The sequence below is a fragment of the Podarcis vaucheri genome, assembly GCF_965113315.1.
Source record: "Podarcis vaucheri genome assembly, chromosome: 12".
In the NCBI taxonomy this organism is placed as follows: Eukaryota; Metazoa; Chordata; class Lepidosauria; order Squamata; family Lacertidae; genus Podarcis; species Podarcis vaucheri.
In genome coordinates this window covers 21,361,882-21,375,877 of record NC_138750.1, presented here as the reverse complement: position 1 = coordinate 21,375,877, position 13,996 = coordinate 21,361,882, and the positions used below count along the sequence as shown (strand labels likewise).

Below are 13,996 nucleotides of genomic sequence, written 5' to 3'. Positions count from 1 at the left end.
TGACAAATCTGGACATGCGTTTCCAGTTCACCCTCCAATTGATCGGTTCGGAAAGAAGTCAGAGGTTAAGTATAGTGTGCCACTCTAGGGCATATGATAGGATGCTGTGTAATTAAGGTGGTTAAACTTGGCCTTCTACATGCATGGCTCAGAGTGTATTTGTTTGGTGTGTGTGTGTGTTGTTGTTGTTTAAAAAAAAAAAAACTTGGCAAAAGGCAAAAAGAGAATGCATGCCTGTAAATTGTACTTTCTGTGCAACAATATTTTCTCTGAAGCTCCTATAATTCTCAGGGGGCTGTCTGATCTGCCATCTCTCAGCAGTTAAGCTGGCTATTCTGAGATGACTGTAGATAAAACAGGTCAGATGAAACTACTTGCAGAAACAACTCTCCTCCTTCTCTACTGATTATATTGTTTTGTATCTGAATTAGTCAACATATATAGTTGCGCTGTCCCTCTGTTCATGTTTTTACTTTTATGTTTCCCCAAAATGTTACAGAATTGGTACAGAATCTGATCCCCAACCTACAAGAATATAAGCATTGTGACTTTTTTTTTCTTTTTAGCAAACATGCTTGTCAGTATTCTCATAATCCAGTACTGCTATATTGCAAGAACACATGAGCCCCAAAGCAAAATGTAAGATAACAGATTCAGCCAGTGAAAAAGGTGAAAATTGACTTCAAGGTGATGATAGAATAGTGAGAAGTTAAAGCTTTGAAATTTTTTCCCTGGTGTTGTCATCCTTACTCTCTCTCTTAATTTGAATTGATGCGAATCTAAGGTAGTACAATCTCAACATTTGAAACTTATGGAAAACACAAATGTATACAATTTTCTGGGCTATTTTTAGAAACGAACCTACATAAAAGCAGCTAAAGGAACTACTAAAGGAACCAATCCTGCGTATGTTTCAGTTGCTGGGAAATTTCCCTGAATTCAGTGGGGCTTACTCCCAGGAAACACTGCATAGGATTGTACCAAGCTGCATAGTGGTTAATAGAATGAGAGTTTCACGGTTCTAATAAGCCACTCATATGTAGCAATCTCTGCCTCCCATTAAGTTCTGGCCTGTTTTATCAGAATGCTGTTTGCAGGTTTTTCTTTGTCAAGGAGAAGAGCTAATGTCCCCTAATATGTAACCTTTTTTTTCAGGTACAACTGCTAAACCCTTTCAATTTTTATTGAAAGTTTTCAACATAAAATACAATAAAAGTCAAACTAGATAAAGAAAAGAAGAAACAAAAAAGAATTAAAGGCCCTTCATCACAATTATATCATAACCTTTATCCATACACAGAAAGGTAGACCCTCCCAGCTCCCACCTGGTAGCCTGTTTCTTCCTCCAGCCTCCCACCCTGGGAGACCCTTTCTACCCTGCCTCTCAAACAGGGACCACCATCTTCCAACTGTTACCTTCCTGTGGAACAAGGCACGAGTGCTAAATTGATGTTGGGAATGATTAATGGACCGGGTGAAGGTTGCTAAGCTGAAGCTCAGTACTGAAAAGACAGTATTGATGGGTAGTTCATATGTTTTGGAAGTTGGTGTTCAACCTGCTCTGAATGGGATTGCACTCCCTTTAAAGTAGGGGTGGCTAACCTGTGGCCCACCAGATGTTGCAGGACTGTACATCCACGTCATTCCTGCCCATTGGCCATGCTGGCTGGCACATGCTGGAGTCCAACAACATCTGGAACACCACTGGTCTTAAGGATCAGGCCTTCAGTCTTAAATGCTGATTGCTCCAACTCTGCCATTGGAGACTTCATGGCATGCTGCACCTTTTACCAGGTTAAAGAAGTACACCAGCTGCAACCCCACCTAGGTAGAGATAGCCTGGCCACAGTCACCCATGGCTTGGTAACCTCCAAATTAGATTAGTACAGTGCAATATTACACCTTTGAATACGTTTCAGAAAATGTAGTGAGTTCAGCTTACTTCTGCCAACTGGGGTGGCCCCAAGGGAGCACGTCATGTCACATTTGAAACAAGCTCACCAATCTGTCAATCAGTTTCTGTGCACAAACTGAAAATGCTTTAAAAACAATGCTTTGCATGTGTCGTATTAGCTACAGCAGGGTTGTGGAACCAGTGGTTCTCAATATGTTTGTGGACTACAACTCCCATCACCCCAGGCCAATGCATGTGATAGTTTGAGGCTGATGGGACTTGGAGTCCCAACTGCCGCTGGAGGGATCATAGATTCTCCACCCCTGAGCTAAAGTGATGGAAAGGTTATCATTCCTGGGTCTCATATTCTGATGTTTTCTGCTGTTCTTTATTCCTATAAAGATGAAAGTTGTAATGCTGCTTTTTCTGTGTGATTGGTTCATATTCCTAAAACCTGCTTATGAATATATTGCTATGAGCCAGAGTGGTCAACTAGTTAGATTAGTGCAGGCACCCCCAAACTCGGCCCTCCAGATGTTTTGGGACTATAGCTCCCATCATCCCTGACCACTGATCCTGTTAGCTAGGGATGATGGGAGTTGTAGTGCCAAAACATCTGGAGGGCCAAGTTTGCCTATGCCTGGATTAGTGGAATGGGGCTATGGCGAATGGAATTCAGATCCTCGTCACTGAACAGCCTTGGACATGTTAGCCCTTCAGAGGATAAGATGGGAATGACCCTGGCATGTCAGATTCCTTAGGCATATTGTTTGCAAATACAGCAAATGAAGGTATTGGATGGGAGTCAAATAAGTTGTTCTGTGCTTGGAATGAGATCCATTCACATGGCAGGACTTCCCCTTCTGCTCCCCCTACATACCACCGGATGCTGCCTAAACCATTTTGGGGTTTTCTCTCAGTCCTCCACAGCAGAAAATTATGTGGGAAGACATGCAGGAGGAGGGCGTGGGAATTCTATCGTACAAGCAGACTTTATATGTTGAATTCCATCCATTGTCATCTTCAGTGTTACCTTGATATATTTGCCAGTGGTAACCCAGCCAGATGGGCGGGGTATAAATAATAAATTATTATTAAATTATTATTAATTGTTGATAGTAGGGCGTTATTATACATTGATACGTGTGTTTTGTTTCAGAACTCTGGATGTATTAACATCCCTTCTAAACAGCATTCTTGCTCTTTCTGCGACTTTCCATCTAAACATAGAAATATTTTTGTTCTCTTGCAGAGGAGCCACAGCTCAGGCACGTAGAAAAGGATGTTTTGATTCCAAAAATGATGAGAGAGAAGGCCAGGGAACTATGTTCTGATAAAGTACAAGGTGAGAGTGAAATTCATCAAAATACGAAATCTAATCACTTATGTGACCTGAATTTTATCATTTTCCAAGCTGACATAGGAGCAGTGAACATAGGTGTGTGATTTTTATCTCTCTTCTTTATTGCATGCTCAGTACTATGCATTGTAGAATGCTGGGCTGAAATAATTTGCTGAAAAGAGTTTGCTGCAATGTGGGCACCATACTGAAGAAAGGAAGCATTCCGTACTTTTCTTTGGGAGGGATAAAGACAGGATCACAACAATGACTGCAACACAAAATAGATTAAAAGAAATTAGGCATGCTGTTGGGCTGAACCTAGTGGTAAACATCAATGGCAAATATTCTCATTTAATTTGCACTGAAGGGCCAGGATATTGTTCCCAGCTACCTTGATTGCCAGAAATCTGGAAATCTGTGGGCATGTGCACTTGCTTGCAAACTCCTAAACAGCTTAGGGTGTACCCTTGTTTCTTCACCCCCACTGCTTTTCCTTTTAGTGTCTGTATAACAACACAGTGGCATATTTGCAGAGACGTGACATTATAATTTTTGAAGTTGTCAGATGCTTCAATTCACCTGGAATCACTAACCCAGTTCTATACTACAACTCTCATTGAGGCAAACACATAATGGTCAGGTACCTTAGAAGAAGCTGATTAGGGTTATCCAGTATTATGGCATCTAAAATTCAATTGGAGTCTGGAGAATGCTGTTGTACGCTGCATTGCACCCGTGCATGTCGGGCCATGAAAGATCCTCCTTCGCAGGCATTGATAATCTTCAGATTGAAGATGGAGGAGATTCCAGTGGCTGCCAGAAATTTATCTCCCTTTGTAGAAAGCAAGCTGGAAGCTCTTTAAGAGCAGGAACCTGCTTATATTTCGCCTCTTTGACTTCTGTAAGGAGCCATATACACAGACAGACCTGTATAAATTGATAATAACTGGCAGAGATCTAAAATAATAAAGTCTGTATTTTTCTTTGTTGCCTTTAGTTAACACTGAGCTTTATACAAGTTAAATTTGATTTATAATAGTGCATGGCTTTTGAGGGAACGAGAAAATGGCATAAGACTCTCACCTCTGCATTCAGCTAAACTGCCAACGTGCAGAGCAACTCCCCATATGTTTTGGAATTGCAGGGGAAAGAGGTGTGATGTTGTGAAAATTGCAAAATAACCTAAGTCCTGTGAACAGGAGAAAAATAGAGAGGCTGAAAGCATTCACTCAGGGGAAGTAGGTCATATAACTGGGGGTAGTTCCTGTACTTCCAGACGTAGCTGTTACCTTGGGTATGCAGATCAGCATAAAGGACAATCAGTGATTTGAGACCTTAAAACTATTTCAAGTATTTATCATTGAAACTTTTGACACTTAAAGAACTTGGGAACATGATTCACTGTGGTGTTAACGTATGAAGAATAGAAATAGCTCTGTACTTTTGCTTTTAATATGAGATGTAGCCAAATAAATTGTGTGCTCATTGGATAATTCGTTGGATTTGTCAGAAGAAAAGCCAGTAACACACTTTTGAGAGTTGCGCCATGTTTAACAGAAAGCCAAAGAACAATCGTGCTTCTATTGAAATTACATATTCAAGACCCTGTTACAATTCATTGACTTTTTGACTTAACATCTGTGGTGTGTTTTTTCAAGGTTACCCAGACAAAGTATGATTGTATTCTGTTGTTTAATGCACAATAAATATTGCCAGGTTAAGTTACTTAAGGATAACTGAAAATAGAATCTTTGAAAGAATAACTAAAAGTAAGTGTACATTTTTAGGTATGGAAATCTTAAATGCTTTGCTTGGTGGTATTTATTGTGCATATAAGATTTTTCCTAAATATTTAATTTTTATCCTGGTGTGTGAATATTGTGTTTAGCATACCATATTGAGTATAAATCCCAATTATACTAATCAGTGGGAGCTTAACCATTGACTTTGATAAGATAAAGATTTCCAGAGGGGCAGCCATGTTTATTTATTAATTAATTTTTTATATCACCCTAGTCCCTTGTAGCAAAAAACCAGCAGTTTTGTGGTACCTTAAAGACTATGACATTTTCTGGTGGCATAAAATATTGGTGGGTGGTATCGAGATTGGTATTCTGGAGTTAGCCGCTGCTTTGTGGGGCATCTTTGGGAGAAGAAAAGGCTAAGGAGTAAGCCCTACAGCAATCCAGAGTTGAATCGCTAAAACGGTTGGATAGTATCTTGTATGCCTCCTTCCAGGAACTCCTGCAGCCAAGCTAGTGCCAACTCTGCTTTCCTCTGCTCTGCTTTCCTTTGGACCATGCCAGTGAGGCCGAGAGGGCAATATTGTCGCCTAGGCATCCCAGGACCTCCGTACACACTGCCCAGGCTTGTGCCCTAAGGAGGTCACTTCACGGCAGCTAGAACAGTGGTTTGACTTCACGCCTGGAGGTGTACTCCATTGTCTCTCAAGACAGATGGATGCCAATCTCTCTGGGTGGGTGGGTGTATACATGCATACTTTCTCTAGTCATCAAGACTTCATCCTAAAATTATTACCCCAATTTCCTGCTGACATCATGAAGGGAACTTATCAGGAAAATATGTGTAGGTTTGAAGTAAGCTACTTCCCTCTTCCCTGAAAAACCTGTTCCCTAACAGTTAGGTGACCCTTGGTAAATAATGTGTTGCCAAGGGGGAAGTTGGGCAGATATTGACCCTCTGTGTGAGTAAAAGAGCAACTTAAGATCCAAGCCATTGTATAGGTAAAGGTAAAGGTACCCCTGACCGTTAGGTCCAGTCGCGGACGACTCTGGGGTTGCGCGCGCATCTTGCTTTATAGGCCGAGGGAGCCAGCGTACAGCTTCCGGGTCATGTGGCCAGCATGACTAAGCCGCTTCTGGCAAACCAGAGCAGCACACAGAAATGCCGTTTACCTTCCCGCCGGAGCGGTACTTATTTATCTACTTGCACTTGATGGGCTTTTGAACTGCTAGGTGGGCAGGAGCTGGAACCAAACAATGGGAGCCCAGCCCGTCGCAGGGATTCGAACTGCCGACCTTCTGATCGGCAAGCCCTAGGCTCTGTGGTTTAGACCACAGCGCCACCCGCATCCCTAAGCCATTGTATGTTCCATACCAAATACAGTGGAACCTCGGTTGTCGAATGTAATCCGTTCTGGAAGACCGTTTGACTTCCAAAACGTTCGACAACCGAGGCACAATGGGCGGTCAGCAATTTCAATGGAGAAAATGGAGAAATGCGCCTCAGAACCCATTCAACTTCTGAGGTGCGTTCAAAAACAGAAGCATTCACTTTCAGATTTTCTGTGTTTGGGTTCTTAATCATTCAGCGTCTGAGATGCTCGAAAACCAAGGTTCCACTGTATACTGGTTGGCTTCATGTGACAATAACATGAATGTTTGTATGAATGCATGAATGTATGCTGTCTCTAACACTGATTTTGCTGTTCATTGAAAAGTTACATTCTTATTCCCAACTGCATTGTAATCTGTTAAGAAAGCTATGGAATATTGAATATAGGTGTTCATATAATTGTGATACATTGTTAAATCCACAGTATTCCAAGTTTGCACTTCCACATATGTTACTTGATTGTGTTGCCTAGGTGTGACTAAAACACAAACAAGGAGAACTCCCTTTCTGTATATTTTTATTAATCTGATTACTCTGCTGCAAACAGTCTTTTCATTTTCTCCCTTACATCAGAGATTAAGTGCTCTTGAGTTACAAGCTCTGTAATGTATTGAGCCAACTTTGTTTACAGGGTCTGTCTCAGATTTAGACTCTCGATTCAAGTATGTATAATTTGTACATTAACTATTTTCTTTTTAAACTAGCATTTCAGTGCAAGAACGTTCAGATTCCACTTAGGGATAATCCTTGGTGTACTCCGCACTAGTGAGTATGCAAACATGGTCTCACCTTTTCCTGTGCTAGGCTCATTTTCACTAAAGCCTGAATATCCAGGTTACAATAATGATTTTTCAATAAAGTGGGGAAATGGGCTTTTGTGTATCTCTGCACCTGTTGACCCTTTGGAGCCTTTCACATGTGCACAGTCTGCTGTGGCCTGCCTTCTGAAGGAGAGAGATCAGTAGCTCATTACGCCTGTCTTCAGTCCACTGGCTTCTGTTGCCATGCAGACTCTGTTGAAGGCACTGATGAAGACCTGTAAAGCCCAGCCCTGTGATCAACCATGATAATCATGGTTGATGATCATCAACCATGATGATCAGCCAGCACTATTATCTTAGATAGGGAACAGGTGGCACTGTGGTCTAAACCAATGAGCCCCTTGGGCTTGCCGATTGGAAAGTTGGTGGTTCAAATCCGTGTCACGGGGTGAACTCCCGTTGCTCTGTCCCAGTTTCTGCCAACCTAGCAGTTCAAAAGCATACCAGTGAAAGTAGATAAATAGGTACTGCTGTGGTGGGAAGGTAAATGGCATTTCTGTGCGCTCTGGCACTCATCATGGTCCTCCTTGCGCCAGTAGTGGTATAGTCATGCTGGCCACATGACCCGGAAAGCTGTCTGTGGACAAACGCCGGCTCCCTCAGTCTGAAAGCAAGATGAGCGCCGCAACCCCATAGTCGCCTTTGACTGGACGTAACCCGCTGGGACGCGGGTGGCGCTGTTGGGACGCGGGTGGCGCTGTGGGTAAAAGCCTCAGCGCCTAGGGCTTGCCGATCGAAAGGTCGGCGGTTCGAATCCCCGCGGCGGGGTGCGCTCCCGCTGCTCGGTCCCAGCGCCTGCCAACCTAGCAGTTCGAAAGCACCCCCGGGTGCAAGTAGATAAATAGGTACCGCTTACCAGCGGGAAGGTAAACGGCGTTCCGTGTGCTGCGCTGGCTCGCCAGATGCAGCTTTGTCACACTGGCCACGTGACCCGGAAGTGTCTCTGGACAGCGCTGGCCCCCGGCCTATAGATGTGAGATGGGCGCACAAACCCCAGAATCTGTCAAGACTGGCCCGTTCGGGCAGGGGTACCTTTACCTTTACCTTTAACCGTCCAGGGGTCTTTTACCTTTGCATGGTGCTCTCCACTTCCCATTCGTTCCCTACAATGACCATACACGGTAGGCTAGGCTGAGAGATAGTGAGTGGTCCAGTACTCACTATGGGGATTTGAACTCAAGCTTCCCCAGTTCCTAGCCTGACACTCTAAAACTATATTACTCTGGCTCTCTTAGCACCTCAAGTCCTCACATCAAACTGAACAGCATTTTAGATTCCCATGTACTTGTGCCAAGACATTTCCTCTGCCTTAGTCTCCGACACATATTATGTTCAGTTAATAGAACCTGGTCCTTTTTTTTTAATTAATAGAGAGTAGAAGTGATGGGCATAAACCTATCCCAGCATGATGCTACTAAGTATTTCACACATTTCCTTATCTGTGTTTCTGATGAGAGAACACAAGACATTTATAAAGTGTTTTTTTCCCAGGTGTCCTTGGGCATTTAAACAGGCAGTGCCAACATCTGCCCAAGGATTTGGAATTGCTCTCCTTTTATGGAGCTTGATGTGTCAGGTGCAAGGGTCATGCTCTGGTGCAGGTGGCCCCTAGAGGGACAGATAAGATCCCAGCTACTAGTGGACTGTTGATTAAGTGTGTATTACTAAAACAATGGTTGACATTGGCCTTACTCTACTTTAGGAAAGCCCGAAGTGGTGTTTCATCCCATCAACTTTACTAAGTATCAATGCTGTCCCTGGGGAGAGGAAGAATGGTGGCATTTGGAAACAGCCTTTGCCAGAATACTTTCCTAATTATAGCTGTTCGGCTTGGCCAAGTATTTGTAACTGTATGGGGTTATTCTGCAATCCATAGATCTATGACTATCACAACTGCACACTTTAAATATTCAGAATACACTTGCTTTTATTAAAATGTGGCCATTTCATCAACGAAGAACTAATAACAATAGAAATAAACTCTCCTTATGAATCCCATCATGATTTTCTTTAACACTCCACCCCCAATGTCAATAGCCAATTCTTGAGGACAAAACCCAAGTAGAAAATAATGTATTATTTGGGTATCCTAGGGAATGACTGTCCAATATTAGCATTGTTTGCCATGTGTTTAAAATGATTCCCAGCATTCGGAGCTCTCTTAAACTGTTCCAGAAGACACCAGGTGACCACAATTTCCAAACCGTTTTCCTAGATTAACTATCAAGACTTTCTAGTTAGCAGGAACCCCAAGCAAAAAGGATTTTTTTGTTTTTTGTTTTCTCACCTAATTTGCTCTCTCTCTCTTCTCATTTTATTTACCCCATCAAATGGAAAATATTATGTTAATTTAAGCAAAGGCTAGTCTGAATGCATGCCTACAAATAATATGGATCAGTACAACCTAAAGCTTCCCCAATATTTTTTTCCGAATCAGCCAGTCAGTAAAGCATGGCACTTTTAAACTCAGGGTCAAAGGTTTGAGCCCTATCTTGGGAGTCTAGATGAACCTTGTGGTACCTTCCAACTCTATGATTCTATGTAGGTAAAAAAAAGGTAAATGACCCCTGGACGGTTGAATCCAGTCAAAGGCGACTATGAGGTGTGGCACTCATCTCACCTTTCAGGCTAAGAGAGCCGTGTTTGTCCACAGATAGCTTTCCGGGTCATCCTCATGAGTATCAGTTTTCCTGAATCTCATTTTGTTGTGTTTTCTTGTCTAGGGATCTTGGTTTGTCACAGACTTTGGTCAGTTTCAAAGTTAACCAATTTCAAGCCATAGTTTATGAAGCTGGCTTGTTAAACTGACAGCATGTTAGGCTATACACTAAATATTTCACATGTAGCCTTTGAACTCCCTACCAATAGAGTAGCTTCATGCTACATACCTGCATTTATCATTACATCATGCAATTCAGGGAGCATAGTGAAATAAACTCGTATAAACACATCTCATCTTATGAGTAGACAATGGTATGTGCTAAAGCTTCAGTGTGCATTCTTTGATACGGTATTGTAATGTGTGAAGCATCCTAGAGAAACTGTGTGAAAACTACACTTCAGACAGAATTCCTTATGCTGTGGGTGATATCACCTTCTGCATTAAACAGTTATATGTCGCTACGGTTCATTTGGATATTTGCGTTCATTGATGGAGAAAACCTAGATACTCATAGGCCAGTATTAGGGATTCCAAGGAAAGTTGGTTGAAATGAAAGGTGTGGCTGAGCAGAGACTTTCCCTGTTTGGTTTTTCCATGTCATTTCAACCCAGCTGATCGCAAGAAATGGGTCAGGCAGCTAACATTAACACCGCAACTGCATGTATTTTTTTCCCCTTAAAGGGAATGGAACAGCTTTTGCGAGGACAAAGAGAAATGAAATCACTTTCAGTGAAAGAAAGAGGCCTCATTATAGCCACCAACAGCAGTTATTGACAGCTACACTTCCTATTAACAAGGAGCATTTAAGAGTTTGGCTGTTGGATCTTTGGACTTGATCTAATTTGCTAGCATTAATTAGTTTCTTTTGAGCACAGACACTTGGTGCTCACAGCTATAGATTTAGATGACTAATTAGGACAGAAAATTGAACAGAATGGGGTAAGGCATTAACCTTCAACCATTACCAGCTGGGGCTCTTTTAAAGACGACAAAGTCCAAATGCTTCCTATTCATATAAGGAGTATCCTAATGAATATCAATTTCAGCCAGGTTGCCTTATTCCTATCAGCACTGTCTTAAATTTTATATTACCTTCAATAAAGTTTTAATTGCATCTCTCTCATTATCCAGATTTTTAGTGTAATGTCCAAAGAAGGCAAGCACGATGGCAGATTAACTTGTATCTCCTCAATTATCTCTCATTTTGGTTCTTTAAACAATTGACATTGGTCTAGGGCTTTAACCAAGACTTGAATAATTTGGGGTCAATATGCCATTACTATCTTAATCATTATAATGTAGGTAGTTAAGCCATCAAGTTAAAACACCGCCATTAACTGAGAGGTGTTTAATCCTGACACATTCCCTGAATATATTTGCATTAATATCCGCAGCAAGAACTCTGATACAACCAACTCCTGAGGCTTAAACAGTAGCTTGCTAATTAAGTACATCTTTATCATTAGCTATTCTAATGATATGCGAGCAGTGTGGTGATGTGTTAACATGAGTATCTAGGTTCAGGAGCAGGAATATTCTTTGGGCCCATAAACAACATGCATCCTATGCATGCTTACTTGAAAGTAAGTCTTCATTGAGTCCCATGGGTACATCATAAGATTGAAATAAAAAAATTCCTTCCAGTAGCACCTTAAAGACCAACTAAGTTAGTTCTTGGTATGAGCTTTCGTGTGCATGCACACTTCTTCAGATATCTAACTTAGTTGGTCTTTAAGGTGCTACTGGAAGGAATTTTTTTATTTTTTTATTTTGACTATGGCAGACCAACACGGCTACCTATCTGTAATCATAAGATTGGTTTGTAAGAACTGACAGACTCCCATCCATAGAAGAACAATACTGTGTCCTTTAAGAGAGAAGGTATTGAAAAGCTTCTCAATTTCCCCAGTGAGACTTCTCAAAGAGCTTGTGTGTTTTAGATGACACTGATGCTGGTAGATTTTTCCACACTGAAGAAGGCTGGGGAAAAGTTCAAACTTTCTCTGTTTCTTATTCAGTAACATCTTTGGAAAATAGTTGCTGACATGTAAAACTGCTTTTCTGGGATGACTTCTGGAATATAATCTAGGCCGGTGGTGGCCAAACTCAGCCCTCCAGCTGTTTTGGGACTACATTTCCCATCATCCCTGACAACTGGTCCTGTTAGCTAGGGATGGTGGAAGTTGTAGTCCCAAAATAGCTAGAGGGCCAAGTTTGGCCACCACTGATCTAGGCTGTTCCTTGTGTCCTGTGTATTGCTGCCATTATGATCTTTGTAGGAGATCAATGTGTTTTAGTCCTGGTGAGAAGGGAAGCAGGGTTTCAGTCAAGGTCAGAACTTCATAGATGCTCCATAGTGTTTCAGTGGATAGAGAAAAACTGGTGGCCAGGATCAGAGTGCTTTTAAAAGGGATGAAAATCTTTGCCTTTCAGATAATGGTCATTATGCTGAGATGACCACCATCACTGTGTCATCTAGGTTTTAGAGTTCAGTGTCACTGCTTCGTCTCTGGTTTTAAAATCCCCAAACATGTGCCATAGCTTGTAACCTTTATTTTTGACCCAACTATGTATTTTCCTCTGATTTCTCTTTGCTTTCACTGATGTTGATTAATGCCTGTGGTTCTTGCACAAGACTTTACTGTTAAGGTGCTTGGGCTTTCAGTTGATGCTTAGGACAAAAATGGAGTTTCATACATAGAATTATATTTCTAAATCCATTAAGAATGTGATGCAAAGAGAGATAGCTCATTTTTTAAAAAAATAAAATAAAATATAATAATATTTTTTTATTTATACCCTGCCCATCCCGGTTCAGAAAACCGGGCTCAGGGTGGCTAATTTAAAACACTTAATTGTGATACAAGAAAAAACAGCATAAAATACGGTATAAAAGTGTGAATAACAATAAATTCAAAGTTCTAAAATCAAAGTTCTAAAATCAATTTAGGGGAAAATCCATCCAATAAACATTAGAGGATCACTAGGGCTAGCTGGCTAAATTAGTCCTATTTGGGCCAGCAAGGAGGCCAGGGGAGAATTAGCTGTGGGATCCCAGAGTGGGTAATCTTCATAAAAGGGGAGGGGGAGGGAAGGAAGGGGAATAAAAGATCGGGATAAATTCAAATTGAAAGCTAGGCAGAATAGCTCTGTCTTACAGGCCCTGCAGAAGGAGGTTAAATCCTGCAGGGCCCTGGTCTCCTGGGACAGAGCATTCCACCAGGTCGGAGCCATCACTGAGAAGGCCCTGGCCCTGGTGGAGGATAATCTGACTTCCTTAGGGCCCGGGACCTCTAAGGGCTATACATTGATTCAATAAATCAGCAGTGGCTCAAAAGAGCGAGGGGGGGGGTGCTGAGAAGCGTAAGGATTGAAGGCACTACTTTCAAAGGAAGGTGGATGAATGGGGGATATTGCTCCCGGAGCTCCTCCACATTCTCTCTACAATGTCTCATTTACATTGACTTCTTCCTGAGGCACCAAAATACTTCCAACAAATACTGACACAGAAATACTTTTCTGATGCTGCATTCAGGTTGCGCTCCTTCCTCCTTGGAGACCTCTTCCAAGCCATCTTTGGATGTTGAGAATCAAGTAATTATGCAGGGGTGCGAGAAGGAGAAAAAAAGCACACAACTTCACGTCCTCCCCATTTGGTCACTGTCTCTAAGTTGGAGGGTGACCTTCTGAAACACAGAGCTGCTTCTACTCCTGCAGGCCTTCTGTGGTTGTGGAACCCTGGAAAATCTACAAGTTGTCCAAAGTTCATTCTACCCAGAGTAAACCTATTGAAATAAATAGACATGACTAACTTGGGTCCATTAATTTCAGTGGGCTTGCTCTAAGTAGAACTTGGTTGGCTACAACCCTAAGCATACTCATCACTTTGGTTGCTTTGTTGCATGATTACTTCACACAGTTTCTGAATGCCTGAAGAATCACTCCAATCTACTCTCTCCCTGCCTCTTAAAGTGTTTAAGGTGTGCAGTATCTGGCAGTGCTTTATTGCAAAACTTTGCACAATACAGTACCATTTTTTTAGTCGAGTGATGATATTTATGGGCTAGCATAGCTATATTTGAGGATCTTATTAAATTATACTTTTGTCTTCTTTCCAGACAGCATGCAATAAATACTGTATT

The 13,996-nt window shown here is 41.8% G+C and overlaps 1 protein-coding gene across 1 annotated transcript in view; it reads left to right on the top strand.

The window, feature by feature from the left end:
- CMC1 (C-X9-C motif containing 1) overlaps positions 1-13,996 on the top strand; it is a 45,568-nt gene that overhangs the window by 9,894 nt on the left and 21,678 nt on the right. The window contains exon 2 of the mRNA XM_082193588.1: positions 3,147-3,239. Coding sequence (XP_082049714.1) covers positions 3,147-3,239 — 93 coding nt within the window. The remainder of the gene's footprint in view (positions 1-3,146; positions 3,240-13,996) is intronic.